This window comes from Stegastes partitus, unplaced genomic scaffold (genome assembly GCF_000690725.1).
Source record: "Stegastes partitus isolate 25-593 unplaced genomic scaffold, Stegastes_partitus-1.0.2 Scaffold697, whole genome shotgun sequence".
NCBI lineage: Eukaryota > Metazoa > Chordata > Actinopteri > Pomacentridae > Stegastes > Stegastes partitus.
Window position 1 is genome coordinate 193,748 of NW_007578428.1, and position 20,739 is coordinate 214,486.

General features: G+C 41.4%; 1 protein-coding gene across 1 annotated transcript in view; it reads left to right on the forward strand.

Annotated features, from left to right (window-relative positions):
- Positions 1-16,443: 16,443 nt before the first annotated feature.
- map2 (microtubule-associated protein 2) overlaps positions 16,444-20,739 on the forward strand; it is a 45,625-nt gene continuing 41,329 nt past the window's right edge. The window contains exon 1 of the mRNA XM_008290826.1: positions 16,444-16,654. Coding sequence (XP_008289048.1) covers positions 16,444-16,654 — 211 coding nt within the window. The remainder of the gene's footprint in view (positions 16,655-20,739) is intronic.

The window sequence follows — 20,739 nt, forward strand, 5'->3', positions numbered from 1 at the left end:
AAATATTAGTTTTTATTTTTTAATTATTATGTCTGTTTTAATCTCATCATTTGTTTCAGTGAAGCTTTTTCTCTCAGATGTTTCCTTGCCTTTCCTAGCAGCTTTACTTTGATTATCTTTCTTCATATTTTCAACTATGTATTACTATTACTTGTAGTAATATAAGTAGTTTGAGACTACTGCTGTACGATGATGCTGCTGTTGTATTGTTGTGCAACATAAATCCTTCACCTGATAGTGTAATACCTTTGTAAAGTTTAGTTTTAAACACACGGCATTAGCCAGATATTCTCAGTACATTGTTAAAATGCTTTAGTTTTAGAAATTAGAGTTTTTTTTTAAAGCAGCAAAACTTCTCGTCATACGTTTCTGTTGGCAATAGTGTTTGTGCTCCGAGCCTTTCCAGGTTTTAAGTGTGTCAGTTCTGTGAGTTTTCTCACTCTGTAACGATAAAGAAAGTAAAAATCTAAAATAAAATCGTTCTGTTTTCCATTCTGACGGTTGGCCACCTGGAACAACTCCTCACACAGTAGGTTCCTGGCAGCCACCGATCCGCTGGAGATGGTGTACAAGTGGAAATGACTGCACACGGTATAATTTAGAATTTAGCTTTGCAAACACTGTAATGACACGGCGGACAAATGAGCGAGTGTGGCGGCCAGACGCTGCCCGTCGCTCCAGAGCTTCACCAGACCCGGGTCTGGTTCGTCTCCCGCGCCACCACAGTCCAAATTTCTATCTACTGGAGCCATCCACCGACGGTTTTTCTTATTCAGTGTTTTTTTTTTTTCTTTCTCTCGTTCCATTAATTATGAGTCATTTCACTTGAAGGCATTTCATTTGCATTTTTATTGGAAACTCTTGACCATACATAATTGAAGTTACATGAGTTGATCATGTAGGGCAGCATGGCGCGTCGCACAATGAGCCTCTTTAGACGGATTTGTTGGCAATTTTCTGGCTTTGCGGTAATCACTGGCTGATTAGTTTTTATGGGCTTTTCATGTCACATATGTTTATAGGCCTGTAAAAATAGTTTACTGTAGTTTTTTTTATATTAAGCACCTTTTTTTTTTTCCCTCAAGAAGAAGCACCTGAAGGTGATAAACAGAACACTGATAGAGTATTATGCCTTCCGCCCCAAGTGTGTTGTCTCCTGGTTTAATATGCGCTGTGTGGGAACCGACCTGCATATTTTCACCGAGAACATACAGGCCCGTCCAAGGTCCTCGTCTGATGCATGACTCACATGTGACCCTCAGCTGTTGTCGAGCCGAGGCAAAGAATAAAAAATGTGTCTCCGGCTTTTGTAAACATTGTTGGTTTCTGAGGGTTCGGTTGTTTTAGCCAAACAGGCTGGCATTGATTTCATCTCAGTCACTCTGTTCTTTCTATTCAAGTGTGACAACAGAATGAAGCGAGTTAAGATGGCGCTCGGTCGTAGTGGAAACTCGTTCTCGCGTCACTGCGTCCTGTGCGTTGATAAATGGAGCTGTCCATTTAGGATTGAGGCTTCAAAGTGTTGCTGAAAGTTATGTCGAATAAGCACCTAAAACAGAATAAAGACTTGCTATAGCTGCGCCGTACTCATTCGTTTTGGTTTCTTTTGGTAACTCAAGGTGGTTTTTATGACGCTGCAGTAGGAGGAGAGGATGTGTTTCCATTGGCGTCGACATTCTGATGAGGGCAGTCAAGCAGCCGACATATAAACATGAGAAACAAGCGCCATCCAATAATTCAAAATGAAAAATGTTATTAACCCGAAACAGGAAGCAACAGGAAGGTATTCCATATATTTTGCAGCACGCATGTTGCACACGATCCTTACTTCAGACTTTTGATTAGCCTTCAAACTCTCTGCTTTCTTCATGTCTTGACGGCGATTCAGTCGGATTTTTCGGCTACTGCTGCACTTTTAAATTAACTATATTAGAATCCCATGCGTGCCGGCGTCTCTCGGCTGCTTCTCTCCCACTTTTTATTCAGTGCGATATAAGAACGTCAGACGTTTCTCGTCATGCGGCGAAGAAAAGGCTCACAGCGCCGCTGACTCACCCGGCTTTGATCTTTAAGAAAAGCAGATGCCCTCAAAAGAATGGAAACTCTGTGCTAATAAATTATTATTAGATATTATGAAATAGAAAATTATTATTGAAATGCGGATGGAGGTGGAAACAAACAGGTGGCAGTGAGTTACTGTCAAAGTACGAATTAGTTTAATAAGGACTTATGACATACTATAGGAAGATGCTCCTTTTAAAGAACTAGATAGTCCATCCATCCATCCATCAATCCATCCATTATTTATACACCTTAACCCTCACTAGGGTCATGGGGGCTGGAGTCTATCCCAGCTGACTCAGGGTGAAGGCAGGTTCACCTGGACAGGTAACCAGTCTATCACAGGGCTACACTTAGAGACAGACAACCAAGCACACTCACATTCACACCTACGGACAATTTACAATCACCAATTAACCTCAAAATGGTTTTGGACTGTGGGAGGAAGCCGGAGAAACCGGAGAGAACCCACGCTGCACGGGGAGAACATGGAGACTCCACGCAGAAAGATCCCAGGTGTCCACACCGGGACGTGAACCAGCGACCTTCTTGCTGTGAGGCAACGGTGCTAACCACCGAGCCACCTTGCAGCCTTAATAGATGGTATTAAAAGATAAATTCTCTGACATTTAGGTCATCAAAACATTTCCAATTGCATTTGAAAATTTGGACCGTTGACAATTTTACATCTTTAGTTTTTTAAAATGCATTCATGCAACCTTTATTTACATTCAGAATACCTTTAGATGTGAGGCCTTATCGCTCTTTTGTAAACATTTGTATTTTCTTCTACTTTTTCTCTACAACGCCAGCCGTTGTCTTCTGCTTCCACTCTTATACTGAACTAAGCTGCTCTAGCTTCATTTTTGACATGAGTGGTTTTGATCTTCTCGTCTAACTTTCCGCAGGACAGTCAAACATTTTCCAACAAATAGCATCAAGTTCTTCAATTTAGTTGTTTCAAGTGGACTATTTGTCACCATGGAAATGAACGACAATCATTTTTTCAGTTTTTTCTGCCATCACAGCATCATCTCTGTGTCTGATCCACATGTTCATGCATTAGCTGATTGCGTTGCCGTATATATATTGCAGTAAGTATGAGAGGAGTTTGCATATAGAGGCTACAGACAACTGTTTAATCAAATCTCTTCTTCTTGGCCTCTTCAAATCGCAAGAGGAGAAATTCGATTACACTCAAACCTTTGGACACTGCTCAAGAAAACCTGTAAATAACAAACAAGCATTCATCACAGTGTTTCTGTGCAAACTTTATACAAGATGTTAAAATGCCCGGAACTAGTTTGCTTAAAAGCACTTGCTTGAGATTTGTCATGTGTGGCTGTTATTGTTTCACATATTGGCAAGCGAGCGACACTTTAATCTCTTGTGCAGGCAAATTGTTTCGAGTTATAAATAATGTTCTGATCCGCTTGCAGCTCGGGGGGGAAACATGCAGGATGTTTTAATGCTGAACAGAACCGTGCCCATCAGCAAGTTTTAACATGAGTAAAGAAAACAGAGACGCCGTTCTTAGCCTGCAGGTACTTGTGCAATTTGTGCCTGCAGGTAATAATAACCCAGATTTGAGCTCAGTAGTCATAAAATAGTGTCTGCCAAACATTTAATTGCCTTTTTTGTTTGCAATAATACTGTAACCTAAAGTATATTAATGGAGGCTGATTAGAAAGGCAGCAGCAGCGGAAATACACACTACGCATAAAATTAATTCTGTAATAATTCAGCTTTGCTTGTGGGGTTTATGGGATTGACGGATACGTCATCGAGGGCTTTAATTGAAACTGTAGTTCATGGTGTTGTAGATTTGTTGTTGTGCAGTCGCTTGAGGAAGTGTTTAGACCTGCCCACTTCTTGCACACTTATGATATTGTAAATGTAATCAAAAGTAGATAAAACTAGTCTGGTAGATTAATCACAGCATCTGGACTGGCTTGAGTTTGTTGAAGACGTTCCACCTCTCATCCAAGAGGCTTCTTCAGCTCTGACTGACTAGTTGGGAGTTCCAGATATCCTTAAGGAGCCACTAACGTCTGAGTTTCGGTTTCAGTTGGTGGTTGTTACTCTTCCCCCTCGTTAAATACAGTAACAACCCCCAGTTGAAACCGAAACTCAGGTGTTAGTGGCTCCTTAGGACGTCTGGATCTCCCAACTAGTCAGTCAGAACTGATGGAGCCTCTTGGATGAGAGGTGGAACATCTTCAAGGAACTCAAGCAGTTGCTACGATTAATCTACCAGAATAACCACGACCTGGATGACTGAGAATCTTCACAGACATAGATCAAATGAGCATTTTTTCCCTATAAATCCACACAATAGCTCATCATGACAAACATGTTTTTCAAAACCTTGTAGGAGCCACTCTGACAGCCATTACAGCGTCAAGTCTTTGCACAGCTGGATTTGGACGGTTTATTCTTCCTGGCATATTCTGTCAAACTTTGTCAGATTGGACGGGAAGTGTCTGTGAACTGTCTTTTTCAGGTCTCGCCACTGATGTTGGTTTAAATCTGAGCTTTGGCTCCAGGAACAGTCAGACTTGTGCTAAAAGAAGGAGACAGACAGACAGACAGTGTTTCCCCCCGCCCTGGCTGCACGGTTTGGGCCACAGTTATGCTAATAGGTGAATCGATGCCCAAATCGAGCAAACTGTGGAGCAGGTTTTTGACTGCATTCATCCTCCCGTCAGGTCCGACCCCAGTTTTTATGTCTGTGAAGCACCTTTACAGTCTAAATAGTTCAGTTGTAACCTCCTCAGACCAGATGCTCTCCTTTAAATGCAGTTAAACTCCAAGTGGGTTGTCACTTCTACTCAAAGTGGCTTCCATAAGTGCTGCTAAATGGTTGTTCTTTTGACAGGGTCTCTCTCTGAAGGTCTTTCAGGTCACTGGTCGTCTCCCAGACCAAGTTGGGCCAACCGAGTCAGGGAGATGACCAGCTTTATCTAGAGACCTTGTAGTTTTAGACTGAGGCCCCTGTGCTCCTGGGAATACTCAAAGCATTAGAAATGGTTTTAAACCCTGATCTATGCCTTGTGGCGGTTTTACGGTGGAGGGCTGCTGAGAGTTCCTCGGACTTTGTGTCTTGGTTTTAGTCCTGACTCACAGTGTGAGTTGTGCGATCTTTCAAGTACACAGCAGTTGTAAATCTAATGTGGACTGAGTCAACTTCTAAGCAAATCTCAAGGATTGTTAAAGCAAACAGGATGCGTCTGACCACCGCTTGGTGCCAAAGGTATGAAAACATTTGGAGATTTTTGATTAGATTTGTTAAACCTCTAAAACCATTCTTTTACTTTAGTGTTACAGGTTATTGGGTGTAGTTTGATAAGGGGGGAAAAGTATACACAACAAGTAGTGAATGGAGGATGAATGCTTTTTGAAGATGGTAGTATTGTTGGTGATGTTTGGCCATTTGTGTGTTGATCAATGTTCTCCCATCATGAAGCCATCTGGCCTCAGTACACAAACAACAAATGGTTGTATCTGTAGGAGGTTCTATGCAAATGATGGCTACGATGAATGATCAGTGACGATGACTATTTATACCCAGGTGCCATTTTTTTAAATAAGAAAACAGCTCTGGTATAAAAACTTCTCCATTGAATGTCCAGTTTTTTTGTTTGTGTGGTGTTTCAATACTGAATCTACCCGTGCTGATAGATTTTATTGAGGAAAAATATGGTGTTGTGTTAGTTGTAGCTGGTTTAGCTCTTGCACTAGCACTGCATGTTCACCATCGTCACATCTTTTTATAGTCCTAAAAACTTGCAAGGAACTTTTCCTCGTTTGTACCTAATCTGTTTGGAATAGTTCATAGAAAATCTCCAATTGTGATTAATCCTCGTCCTTTCCTCCTTTTTCTACTCCCCTTATCTTCTCCAGAGATTGCCAAAGAATTCTAAAAAACATTCTACCGTGCGATGTCTTGCTGTTTAATTGACCAGCTGTTCCCGAGAGAAACAAACCCCAGCAGTCCAGATTTATGGAGACAGATGAAGGTTATGTAATGACTTAAAAAAAAAAATAAAAAGGTATTGATCTTCTTTTTCATAATTAACAGGTGCAGCTAGGAGGCTCTCTCCCTTGGCTTTTCCTATTCTACTGACAATCTTGACGTCAACACTGTGATATCTGAAGAAAGGACAGATTCTTTGGATCCAGCTGGACTCATCACCCAAAGTCCCAGACCAGCTAACCAGGTATAATATACCACCATATGTGTGTCTATATGTAGAATATGTGTTGTCAGATCTGCTTTCTATCGCAGCAAGTTAAAAAAAAATAAATAAATAAAATCACTTGCTGTGCTCAAAATTCAGCACAAACCATCAAAGGAAAACAACAGCTTGTGTTGTTACTTTCCATTGCATCCTAATTATTTGCCTTTTGCTAAAACATGAGAAAATATGCATATTTTTTTCCACTGTAACATCCACTGCATGTCTGTTTGGAAGTAAAGAGATGAACCTTATAAGCACACATGGACACTTTTTGCTCACACTTCTAAACTTAATGCACTGCACCGCTCGTAAAGACAATGAACTGCACGCACGAAACCTGCGCGCCAGAATAATTGCTGCCAATATGATGATTAGAAAATAGGGCATTACTGTGCATCATAATTGCTGCGGCAGCTCCCCCAAACCTGAATGAATTAGGCCAAAAGCAGCCCGAACCTCTTATAGTATCATAGGAAGCCTTTTCATAGTCATCTGTGCCTATTATAAACATTTGAGATGTGATGAATATCTGTCAGAAAGGAGAAAAAGAAAACATTTACAACAAGAGAAAGAGAGAGACAGAAAAGAAATGCCTGTTACCTCCACAGATGAAATGGATGTGTGGGTGGATGTACATGTGAGTGCAGGCTGCTAGGAGCTATGAGTGGGAAGTGGGTACTGAGTGGGAAGAGAAGAGCTGCTTTAGTGAGACAATCAGCACCGAGACCCACTGAAAGGCAGTCACGCTTTCATGGCTTCGCTTTGTTTTCTGCGCTTGAAAGACAGAGTTACAGGTAGTGAGGCTGCTTATGGATGGAGGATAAGAGCGACGTCTTTAGGAGGGTTACTCGATGGTTTTCCTGCCCGTTACTGTCACGCAAAGTCATGATGTGTCTCACTACGAGACTGCATAGAAACGGGAAAGAATAGATTAAATAGACCAGATAGATAGAGTGTTAAACAAGCAGCTGATACAAATGGTCCTGAGGATACTATGTGGTTGTACAGTTCCATGTAAATAACACAGAAAATGTGCTATTTGAGACTAAATATAACACAGCAGCACTTTGCAACAAGATTTTATTTAATATTAATCCAAAGACCTGCGTGTAATGGACATTTGATGCATATTTCGATGATCTAAAATGTTAAAATCATAACAGAGTGGCTTAAAAAAAGTTTTTATTTGGTGTAATCTTATAGACAAATATTAAATTAGAATACTGGACGAAGCTAAAGCAACAGAGAAGGCTAAGCATGGACAACTGGGAAGAACTGGAGCCGAAAATTAATCGGAAGTATGTAGAAAATAACTCGTAGTGGGCAATATTAAAGAGAAATCATGGCAGCAGTGGATGACATTAATAGTGTATTCGTGTAGTTGCATGTTTGATTTCTGTGTTCTAGTTCAGATATAAACTTGTGCTTCCATATAGACATGTACTGTATGCTTCAATATTGGCTTCAGTCAGTGTCTACATGACCACAAGATGTCTCTTCTGAACATTTATCCAAGTGGCCGATGTTGTTGTGTTTTTCATGAGAACCATCTTCAGGTATCAACCGGTGTCGTTCCCTGTTGTAGTCGTTTTTCTTTTATTTAAATCAATGCATGTTCACAGGCTTTTAAAGGCCTCTCCGGTACTGATAACATCCTTTCTGCCAAGAGCCATTTTTTGATGCTGTTTAACATCGTTTTTTTTTTTGCTTTAATGCCAAAAATCACAAGCGTGCATATTTGCTAGATGTAAAGCTTTTGAAGCAGCAGTTACACCTACAGCTCTCCACTGAAAGCTGCTTTGAAACCGTCTTGTTTAACAGCATCTTAAAGTGCAGGCGAGATGGGTTTGCTTTCAAGTTTTATAAAAGGACTTCGGTGAAGATTTTAAGTAAAAACGTAAAATGACACGAGGGTTTCTACTTATTCTATATGTTCTTCTGCAATGCACGTGTCAGGAAGTAACTATCACAAAGTATGGCTGTGTGATTTGAGACGGCCTTCTCATACCTGCAAGTGAGGAACTTGTGGATAAAGTTTAGGCCACTTAACTTAATTTGTTAATTTTGAGCAGCTGGATAAAACTCTACTTTGTCCTGCTCCAGTTAAATCAGCGGCAGGACTGCCAAGCATGTTCCAACATGACACAGTCTGGAGCAGCAGAAGGAATAGCTTGACTTTTTTGGGAAATTCATGTTTATGCTGAGAGTCGGATCAGAAGATCAACACTGCTCTCATGTTTGTTTGGTAAATGTGTAGCCGGAGCAGCTAGTTAGCATAAAGACGAGAAGAAGCTCAACTACACTGTAAAAACATTTTTTTTAAAAATCAGAATTTAGCAGAGTTTTTATGTTATGCTTTTATTTTACAGACTGTTTTCAGTATTTTTAAAATAGCAAAGCATTCCAATAGAAATCAATCCATCAGTCCATTATCTATACACCGCTTAATCCTCACTAGGGTCGGGTGTCCTCACCAGGATGCGAACTGGCGACCTTCTTGCTGTGAGGCAACAGTGCTAACCACCAAGACACCTTGCAGCCCAATAGAAATACAGAAATAGGCTATTACTTTACATGCATGATTGAAAAAAACGTCAGCAACCTCACAGTGTAGTTTTGCTCTGATCAATAACAACTAAATCTGCTTAAAGCTCAATAATTAATGTCTATAAACTAGTCTAATCCAGACCAAAGCCACAGCATACAAACGACTATTCGCTGTTTCATATAGAGTCATGTGCTGGACAGTTTTTGGACCGACAGCAGATGCCAAACCACCAGCTGATCCTCCACTGAGTACTGGTCCTGGCCAAAAACTCGTCTGACACATGACCCCATAAAGATGGTTGTTTTGATATTTCTGTTTGGGTTTGTTGGCATATTTGGCACATGTGCTGTACATATACGATAATTATATAAATTTAATCATGTCAGTAACAGGAAAAAAGGCATACTTCTGTTCCTTAACACACATGCACGACCTTGCTTTCAAACGAATGCATGCCTGCACAAGTCCACGAGCGTGCAGCCGCACATGTGCAACATGGATGACGCCACTGGAACACACGCATGCAGTAAGAGGGACGAGAACTTACATCCCTTCTGCTCTCTGGCTCCTGCAGCGAGATGGCCCTCAGAGGAGAGCCCTGCAATGCAGCATCTGTGTGACTCACGCACACACACACACACACACACACACACACACACACTCGCGCACACAGGCAGTGAGATGGCGGCATGTAAAAGTGCTCAGATCGTAGGAGGGAGATGAGGCGATAGAGAGCACAGTGAAGAGAAAGATAAAGCCTGATGAAAGGTGTAGGAGGAGGAGGAGTGAGTAGGTGGAGGAACAGCGATGGTAGGAGGTGGAGGAAGGTGAAGAGGAAGAAGAAATGACAGGTGGGGAGAAGATTTCTAAGTGAAGGGACGCTAAGAAATCAGACAAAAGGCAAAGACGCAGATAAGAGCCATGGAAATGACAAATGGACTGCTTAATTAGCTCGGTGATTGAGTCTAGAAAGATTTTGTATTTTTTTTTTATGGCTGACGTGTTCGTCGACAGTTTATCAGTCGTGCTTCATCTCTTGAAGCTGGACACACATTGTGACAAATGCTTGAACTGACAGGAGGGGAAACTGTCTTGAAACAAGTGGAAATAAACTAGAATATTCCCACAGCTTGCAGGTTTATCTTCAGGAGACCTGTGATGTCACTATTATTGATATTCCAGTAGCTGTTTTTAAAGGGAAGAAATATTACGGAAGAAAAGTCTGTAAATCAGGTTCAACCCATCGATGAGCTCATGTTGGGTTATAAAAACTCAGAAACAGCAATCAGCAGTTTAGTTACGGCTCCTGCTAATGTTCGTTTGACTGTCATGTCAGTTAAGGTTAAACTTTGTGAGAAAGTCATTCAGAGGTTAATAAGAACTTTAACCTCAGGTTAGATGGGAGGGTATTAAAAATGCAGAGGAACAGACACTGTTGGCCTCTGGAAAAAAACACACAATTTCACTTTCCCAACCTCTGTGACAAGTGGCATGTGCATTTAAGTACCATTTCACAATTTAAAATTTCATACTCTCAGTCTTAATGGACTATTATTTATGTTTCAGCTGGACAGCCCAGTTGCTATTTTAAGGCCGTGTGTGTGTGTGTGTGTGTGTGTGTGTGTGTGTGTGTTCTGGTTCGACTCTGCTTATAAATAGTGTCTTTGCCAGTATATCTTGTGTCTGTTGACTGCAGCTCTGTTGTTTCGTATGGATTGCGCCTCACTGGGACAGTACAGATGGAAAAAGTGATGGTGTCATGCGTTTTCTTCCCTTCACAATTACTGTCAATGTGCCCATCAGTAAACCCCCAGCCTCCCCAACACTGCAGCTCAGTGGATGTCAACAAAACACTGTGGTCGAACTGGGCCGCCTGTGTGTCTTGGTGAGAATGTGAAGTTCCTGGAAGACATCACGGTGCTTTTTCACTTTTCCCTTCATACTTGAAGCTAAAAACAAATTACATTCTATGAGGAGCTTTTCTTTAATTTGTCTAGGATTTGCTTCAAACTCCCAATATGTGATATATTTCCATGGTCTGTCCAGGCCTCCTTCTCTAAATAACCTACTTCCTGAGCCACAGTTTCAGCTAGACAGAGTCAGGGGAGGAAAAGTAGCGTGAGTGGTCTATTCTGAGGACACAGTGAGGAAAATTGCCCCCCACAGCAGCTGTAGAAAGCTTTTCAAGTTTTCTGACACACACACACAAAAAAAAGAAAATCCATGGACCATTTTCTAGTAATGCTGCACTTAAACTTTGCATAAGACTCAAAAAGTACAGCTTTTATTATTTTCATAACCTCGTATCCACAATGTGCCGGGAACTACAACCTGTCGCTGATTCATTCCTGTGAAGTGATCAGTGTGTCGGTGTGAGGCAGGTGACGGGAGCAGAGGGGGTTCACATATCACAGGTTACACAGGATACGTCTCAGTTTGATGCTACGATGATAAAACGGATCCAAATGCGACGCAATAATTGCAGATCATATTTCTACTGTACATATGCACATGTTGCTTAGCAACCGCTGTGAATTAATTATAACTAATATATCATACAGTGAAGTCAGCCTCCTCAGCAGCTAATACACACACTGCTCTTGTTGCTTCTTTTTCTTTTTAAATAATGCTGTTTAGAAATGGCCTTGTAGTGACATGCATGGGGTTATTGTTTTATTGTACCTAACAGTAACTACCTCTCAGCTATTGTTAAATCGTTGTAACAGGTAGTTGAAGGTCTGTTTTTTTTTCTTCTTCGTAGTAATGTAAAAGCAGATGGATAACAGGGGTTGTTAAAAAAAACAAAAGCTTGTCACATATTTCTTATAGACAGTGGCAGAGTGGAACTTTAATTTGCTTTTTCCCGTCTATTAGTCAGAATAGTAAAAATATAAAACAAATAATTGATAGAAAAATAGTCGTTAGTGGCCGCCCTGTAATGAAAATGTCATGGTTACAAGACCAGCAGAAAGACTGTTGCTCTAAATATTATATCAGTTTTATTTACGTTGTCTGAACCCAAACAGTGATAGATGTGTAGTTAATTACATGCTTTGAACATCATGTCATGTCAGTATTGATATATGTACATGTACTTGCCTCACATTGCCTTATACTGCCCAGATGTAAACAACAACAACAACAACAACAGACTCAATTTAAATATATCTCACTTTATCCGTGCCACTAGATTCTGCCTCTCATCCTTTAGATCTCAGATCTTATAATTTGCACTTAATGTTCAAGAATAAGTGAGAAGATGCTTTTAAAAGCAGGTCAGGTGCATCAAAAGCCGGGGCTTTAGATAAGTGCTATTTTCATTTTGCATTAGACTCATGGAATGCGTTAGAAAATTATTGAATATTACAGTGTAACACTGGAGTATATACACATCTTTGTTTGTCTGCAGAATGACCTGTTTCCCTAAATGCTCATAACATCTGGTGCCCAATATTTAAAACATCAATTAAGAGAACGTCGTCCTTTCTAAGCAAAACTTGAGTATCAGTAATGTGACAGATTATTGACAGTAAATCATTGGCTGTAGTTGCCCAAAGCTCACAGCATGATTATTGTATAACACCACAGTTACACATTAAAGAGTTACAGAACTGTCCTGAAAGTCCAGTTGCAGCATTGCCCGGCTTTGCTCATCTACTCACTATTCAAGTCCATTCTTCCCTGGCACAGAGAGCGTGCCTATCAGCATCAACCAACCCCCTGGCACAGTGCCACAGGCTTTTTGCCAAGTGCAACAGACCTGCTGTCTACTGAGACGCCCCACGTCTAACTCCATCATATCACCATCTCATAGAGTCTCCTCTCTTCTCACTGGACAGTGCATTATCTGAACAATATGTATCGTTTGAGATTCTGATCTACAGACGTCTGCTCTCCATCATTTCCCCCTAAATGGATCACGATAAGACTACATTTTTCCTTTTCTCTCCATGCCTTAATCGCCTTAACTTTGCTCTTGTCTCTGTCATTTTCACTGCTCACATTTTCATATCGGACCCTGAACCAGTGTTTTGTCTTTGTTAGTTAGCAGGGATCAGACGCTGTAATGCATTGCAGCCCAGGTTGTGCTATAGTCTGATGAGGAAAGTGTATTTTCACATTGGATATGCTAATGTGTTCTAATAGTTCCAATTGTTCCCTTTCAGACTTTAACCCAGAAGAGGGTGCTGTTTCATTCAGACGAGCAGCAGAATCTTGTGCACAAACACGCAGACACTCACACCAAACATAGTCACCCACCAGGAAACCAGCTCACACTTCCTGCTTCTCTCCATCTATTGAACCACCGCCGACTCTCTCAGCCTGTCCACCAGTCAGGATGAGATCTTGTTGGGTCTGGACATTAGCCACAGAGCTCAAAGTCACCTTCATCATCATACGGACAGACAGCACGTAGACGTTAGCATCAGGACAGAGGCCTCATCTCTGTGGTTTATGGCTCTTTTAATATTGGAAGTGCTCTTCAGTGGAGCCTTGAACAGGGACGCAGTAGGTGAACAAGCAATAGAAGAGACGGTGAAGGAACAGTTCAAGATACACCGACAGAGACGGAGAGAGCAGTTTTGTAAAAAGCAGTCGGAGAGGTGCAGTGTTGTGTGATGTGGAGTCTCTGTCGAGGCTTCATTCACTCTGCTGTTCACATCAGACCTGAGTCATGCGAGGCTCCACTGACTCTTGACTGTGAACCATTTAGGCTGCACAGACTTACAGCCATCAGTTGTAGTTCTACTCTTTTCTTGCTTTCTGCTAATTGCTACCCTGCTCCTCTGTCCTTGATCCTTTCTTTTTTTTTTGTAGTTCTCAACTTTTTTGTGTGACATACTCGCAGATTACTAACAGTGGAGCTCAAGTACCTCTTAATTGACACCATCAAATGTACAAATGCTGGGAAAAATACAAAAGTGTTACTCTAGAGATACTGTTCTTTTGTCTAACCTAAAATATGTTTATGAAGACATTCATGAAGCTTCTAGATTGTTGTGAACCGGCGTATCAAGTAGCACAGTCAGACGAATGATGTGACTGCACCTCGTTATCATTCTGCTTTAGGGGGAAAACGTTCGTGCTTGTTTCTATTTCTCAATCACTACCATGTTGCACAGTGCTTAACCCAGGTTGCAGCAATGGTGTCCCCTCAATGAGGGAATTGTGGAACTTTTGCATGCATGGAGGCAAACACTGTCATTACAAAAACTAACAGGGCTGCTGATCCAAACTTGAAAGTGGTAGGTTGCTCACCCAAAGGTTGTTGTTGTTGTTTAACTTTGTAATTTTTAAAAACAGTCATATGTAGATAGCGAAGGGGAGGAGAAAGCTTCAGGTTTATATGTCTGTTCTGCATCTAGTGAGTCAGACTACTTATCTCGTGAAATACTTTAACTGCAATCAGCTTAATTGGCACAAAATTTAATTCCAACATTCATCATTTCCAGATAATGAATCTCTGAAGTTTTCGTGATCTCCAGACTTTTTCCTCCTCATGATGCAGATTTTTACAGAAAACCATCTGACAAGCTGCCCTCGTTAAAGGGCGGTCACGTTCAAAAACTACATGGCATAAATTACTGTTCATCATGCATTGACTCACACCAGAAAAACAGACCCGTAGCTGTCGGTCGTTCCTCGTTGGCCACAAGTGCATAACTTGCAGCCTGGCTTTTCTCTTGGTCTTGAAGATCCAACTGTCTCACAAGGTATGAGGATCAAGTTTGGGACTCTGAGTATATTAACAGGACAAACACTGGCAGCCTCTAAATGTACTACACACCACGTTGTCATACTTTGCTTTATAAACAGGTACCTGTAGTACAAATGGCTTTTGCGTTTGCTGCAGTTGCACAGCGCCTCGTGTTTGTGCCGAATCACAAACACCAGCAGGCTAATACGCTGAACTAAGATAGTGAACGTGATAAATGCTGCACTTAAGTACAGCCGAACTGAAATACAGCCTGACTACCGTCTGGAGTTGTTTTTCAATATAGCATTTCTGTTTGTCCTTCACGATTTTTCTTCTTACTTGCTTAACTGCTTTTCGCTGCTACTTAATCAGAACATGTGACGCTGGGGTGATCGAACCGGCTCAGTTATTAATCGGTTACTTTGACGTAATAGTATTTGTGTTTATTTTCCTCCTTAGCATTCTCTGCTCCAGTCTTTTCTATTGTGTTCTGTTCTATTGTCTCGCTGGGTAGACAGTGAGTAGTAGTATTGAATGTGCTGTGGATGCAGTGACTAGTGCTCACTGTAGCATTACCTTGGTCTCAGGCTGCTGTTATTGACTCCTGTTTTCTCCAGCAGACTTCCCCTTCAGTCTCTGCATCTCTGTGGACTGCAGAGCTAAATGACAAATTGCTCCTTCACACACACACCCCCTTATGCACAACTACACAGGCTGCTCTGCTTGAAGCACTGCCATCCACAACCCTCCTGGAAAAAAATCACCAATCCCCCTTCAGAGCCTTACCTTTATTTTGTGTTTGACTGCGGGTGCTGGTGTTGGAAGAACCTGCCGGAAAATAAGCATTAACAGAGTCGGACAGCTATAACAAATAAAACCTTAATTATTAAAATATGACGATCCGTGTATTAGATAGGTAAGATAGATAACGCAACTATATATTCACAAGAGAAGCCGAGCATGAGTAAAGGACTTCACAACCTTATTTATTGATCCTCCACTCCACCAAGCCCATTCATCTCCTTCCCCTACCTTCTGTCCAATATTGTCCAAGAGATCATTGAATCTTACTGCCTGTCCCTGCCTCAGGCGATTATGTGGGCTGATCAATATTTTCCCCCCTTTTGCTTCTGCTTGATCTCCTCTTCATGCTGCGCTAATCAATCATCTTCACTCAGCGCGGGATTTCGTGTTTAGCATATGTACTGTAAGCGCTGCGTGCTGGTCAACATTGGACACGCGTGTTTTACAGATCACGCTCTTCTATTCCGAGTTCTTAAATGTATATATCACCGTGCCGCCGTGTTTATCTGATTTCTTCTGTCTGACGTTGGATCGGATTTTGTCAAATCGAGCAGAGCCCACCTTTTTAATCCCGACCACCCTGCATGAGTCACTAAAATCCAAGGTCCTCTATTCATTTTCCACCAGTTGTGATTTCCACCTGAACCACTGGCTGCATGAGTCATCACACACACACACACACACAAATCAATAGGGTTTTGTCCAGTGGTTGTCATTTGCCCACCAACATCCAAGGACAGTATTTCACAAAGCCACCTACACACAAACTCGCACAAGCACAGCTGCACTTTCAGAATTGTTGACAGTGAAGCTCAGCGGAGCTGCAGCAGGGATTATGACTGACAAAAAGAGATTTGTGAATGTGACTGATGCAGTGTGTCCTAGAGCCTCCTCTGGTCGGCACACTGCTCATTCTCCTTTATGTAACGTTGCTAACATCGCAGTTAATAACACACACACACACAGACGTGCTGAGTTTTCACCATGCCTCGCCTTCTCTCCTCCCTCCTCCGTCTCTTCCTGTCTTTCACTCAGAAGGAGAGACCCCATCCCTCGCCCGACCTCCCCGGCTGCTAGCTATAGCAAAAAGCATGGCAGACAGTCGAAAGCCTGAAGACGGGGCCCCCCAGTGGGACCCATCAGGGGGGCAGGAGCCGGGTGGCACCCACGGAGCCAATGGTTTCTCCTCCTCAGCCTACAGGACCTGCCAGCCGGGCGGGGCTCACATGGCCACAGCTGCCTACTCTGCCAGGGAGAACGGCTTCAACGGGGAGCTCACTGGGGCTCACGCTATAACTGCAGGTAACATGTGCTTGTCATTTGTATTTGTTTACCTGCCAGCAGAGGCATCTGCTTACACTTATGGATGGATGTAGCACAACAATATCAGAATGTGATTCCATTGCAGTTGTTGGAGAAAAGGTGCAACTTGGCACAGGTCATGTAAGGGATGGTTGTGAAGTGGAAAAGAGATTTAATGTGACTTCAGCTGGATTGTTTGGAGAGAGGGATATTAAAATTATGGCTTTTAAGTCATACTTTTGACTTAAAATGTATTTTGATGAAGCTTCTAATGATATTGATTGAGTGATGTTTCAGTGGAGGTTTAATCGTTGACAGTAGAGCGAAAGATAGGAAGCAAAATGCAGAAAAGGTCCTCAGCAAAGAAGAAAGAAAGTCAATATTCTGACATGTCATGTTTTAACATTTCAACATTTTAGCCTGTTTTTAAAAGAACAAATTGCTCCTACAATCCACTCTAAATTAAATCTTTTACCAGGTAATAAATTTCCTGTAAAATTTACTTTGGAATGTTCCAAGAAATATTTCTCAAATTTTATTCAAATTGAAGTACAGTTACACTTTCATGCATATAAGTTTGCATCATAATATATAAGGTCTAGCACTTACATTTAGACATTAAAGTCATTGTGTTGTCTCCAGCCTGCCTTTGTCAAGTGTGTGTTTGCTCTGCATTACTGTAGGTGTGTGCATGACACCAGGTAACACATGCACAGCTGGCACTAAGCGGATAGTCAAAGTCATGACAAGTTGAAAACATTAACAGTCAGTTTTAAAGAAGCTGGTGCAGAGGAGGTCTGTGACAATGTGGAGTTTAAAAAGTGTTTCAGAAGCCTTGGTATCAGAAGCACGGTTGAGATGCATGTGGCCGGAGCCAAGGTGCAAATATATGCAAGCGTAACAGTTTAGCCAGCTAAATTCCTTCTGGTCATTAAATTCCTTCTTGGTAGTATCCAGAGATGCTGACACAGTGACGACACAGATGGCAGCGTAGAAAGAGTTTGTCAGAAATGCATGTTTGTGTAGAAGAAGGTACTTGTGGCATCAGAGAGGAGACTCCCCATCAGAGGAGTCCTGCTTTAGATTTGGTACTCAGCTGTGTGTAATTTGGATTTTGGTGTGTTATCCTTCCATGTGAGGATTATACACGTGTGCTTGCATGTGTGAACTTTCCTCATGACTTTTGACGATAATGTGCGCATGTGTAGATGTGTGTGTGTGTTGTTGTGTGACGTGCTCTTAGATTTGTTTTTCAGTTTGTCCGCTGCACAGTGTTGTGTCCTGCCTCCTTTTGTACGTGACTTTTCTTCACGAGAATCGCATACTGTTATTAACAATGCTATAATTAACACATAAAATCTGTCTCTCTGCCCCCCCTCCCTCGCTCACACCCTGGAGACACGGCCGATAATGTACCAACGGCGTAACCATAGCAACAGATCCCCTACAATTTACTTTGCCGGGGATTTTGTTCTTTTCAGCTCGAGCTTGCCACAGACAAGGCCATTCAGAATGCAGTGACAAGAGACCAATTAACCTCCCATCTCCCCATTATTGGGGCTTAACTGATACTACTTTTTAAAGGCTGATAACAGTATATTTGAGTGTTTGGCTGCCTGCTGCCATTTGACTATATTTATGCCCTCAATGCCCATCTTTAGTTTGAGTCTTGAAATCAAACTTTGAAGTAAGGAAACAATAGCGCAGATGATTGTGAGATGATTGCATCTGCTTCGAGGAACATTGGATGAGTCTCACTGCTGCATTATAATCAGATAATGACACTCGATTCAACACTCAAATCAGGCTTACTTTGAAACTATGGAACAGGCACTAATAAAGGATTACTTGTTATATTCAAAATACACTTTTAAAAATGAATTATATGGTAGAAAGATGTTTTTTTCTCCCGTTTATCTTGTTGTGACTCATGCCAAAAAGCTGATGGAACAGAGGGTTTAATAGGTCATCTAAATCCAGAGCTTTCAGTGTCATGAGGGTAGCTTTGAACCTGGCTAGATCACCGTGGATATGTTAAGAGTTTAGGATGTAAATCGGCTGTAAGAAGCGCCACCATTTACCCGTCTCTTTACCTGACCGTGTTCTTTACAAGCTGGAGAGACTGTCAGCTGAGAAAACACATTATTTCTGCAAACCTTCTGAAGCAGTTATGATAAGTTAACTGTAAGCCTCTTCCAGCCACAGGAACCTACATACCTACATGCATTCAGTTGGCGATGCAGAAAATGCAGAAATACGAGGCGTGTCAGAAAAGTTCCAGGACGGGCGTCACAAAAGATATATTTCAAATCAAACAAACTTTCTCTGCCACGCCGCCATGCACTCCTGGAAGGATTCTTCCGGGATCCTCTGCAGCTCCGTCGTCACAGCCATCTTGATGTCGTCCACGTCTTCAAAACGGGACCCCTTGATGACCCCCTTGAGCTTGGGGAAGAGGAAACAAACCCAGAGAGCCAGGTGGAGTGAGTAGGGAGGTTGCTCCAGCACGGAGATGTTCTTCTCAGCCAGGAACTGTTGGATGCTCAAGGCGCTGTGAGCAGGTGTGTTGTCATGGTGAAGCAGCCACAACTCGTCCTGCCACAACTCTCGCCTCTTCTCGCGCACTGAACGAAGCAAACAGGATCTGTTTGTAGACGTGCTGGTTGATCGTCTGAAGGGAAAAACTGGTAGTTTGTAGTTTGGGTTTGAAATATATCTTTTGTGACACCAGTCCTGGAACTTTTCTGACACACCTCATATGTTATTATGCTTGGCCTTGACTTCCTGTCGAGTCTGTTTTATGGATTAGAAAATTGATGGGTCTATTGGTATTTATCACAAAGAATATTTAATCAATAACATTTATTTTGTTCCCTTGATTTTGTCAATGAATGCATGTATACTTCATTATGAGACAGTGACAGAGCTAAATGCACTTCTTCAAAATCATCTTAAAGTATATGGAATTAAGTAAAGTCGAAGAGCTCTAATGTGCAACTGTTATGTTATATATATATATAAATTATATATATGAACATAAACAGTTGTCAGTTCTCTCTTGCATCATTTAATTAAATGTTTTCATTCTTAAGAGCTCTCAATAACAGCTATCTGTTCTTCCTGACTGAAACTGTCAAACTGCAGCCTTTATGGAAACCTGCACAGAGCCTCATGAAGAAAACCTGAGTAACAAAGAAAGTTGAAAACCCCCGATGTGATACCCATTATCACTGATTTGGGTTTTAGGTGTAATCATCCCGGCTAGCATAAAAAAAAGTCTGGCTCTCAAACTTGCATCGTAGCACTTCCCTCAGGGGTAACCGACTAGCCAGTGTTGAGAAAGTCCTGGAGTACATATTTATACCCGTACAAGTCATTTCTTTCTGTTGACCACAAATTTGTAAACAAGCTTTTCAGTCAACACGACGTGTGGGTAGAAGACACCTCCATCTGACACGTGAATGTCAACAGGTTCTTCTGTGCAGGCAGACAAAAGTAAAACACGAAGAATACAAAACAGAATACTTTCATTCTTTATATCATTTTGTGTTTTAATTTATAGTTTTTAATGTTTTAGATAACTCATGCTGTTGTTGTGCAGTTTGCCTGTAAAACCGACTCATCGGGTTTGTTTTTAAAAATGGAATTCAAGAAATGCAGTTTGACCTCAAATCTTTACCCACATCCTTTGAACTTATGCATGTATTAACAAACCTTTTGTCCCTCTTGGATTAAGCCGTTTCAGCCAGGACAAGATAATTTATTTAATATGGTTATTGTTAACCAATAACATTATGACATTCCTCTAGTGTTGTGACAGAATTTCGGTTCTACAAACTATTGGCCTATGACATCTATCTATCTATCTATCTATCTATCTATCTATCTATCTATCTATCTATCTATCTATCTATCTATCTATCCATCCATCCATCCATCCATCCATCCATCCATCCCAGTCAGGAGGCGGCATACAAACAAGATGAACAACAAAAGCAGGTTACATATACAGCAAATCACACAATATTACAAAACTGTTAGTCTAATATAAATATAAATCCTCAATTGATAGTCCATTACAAAAT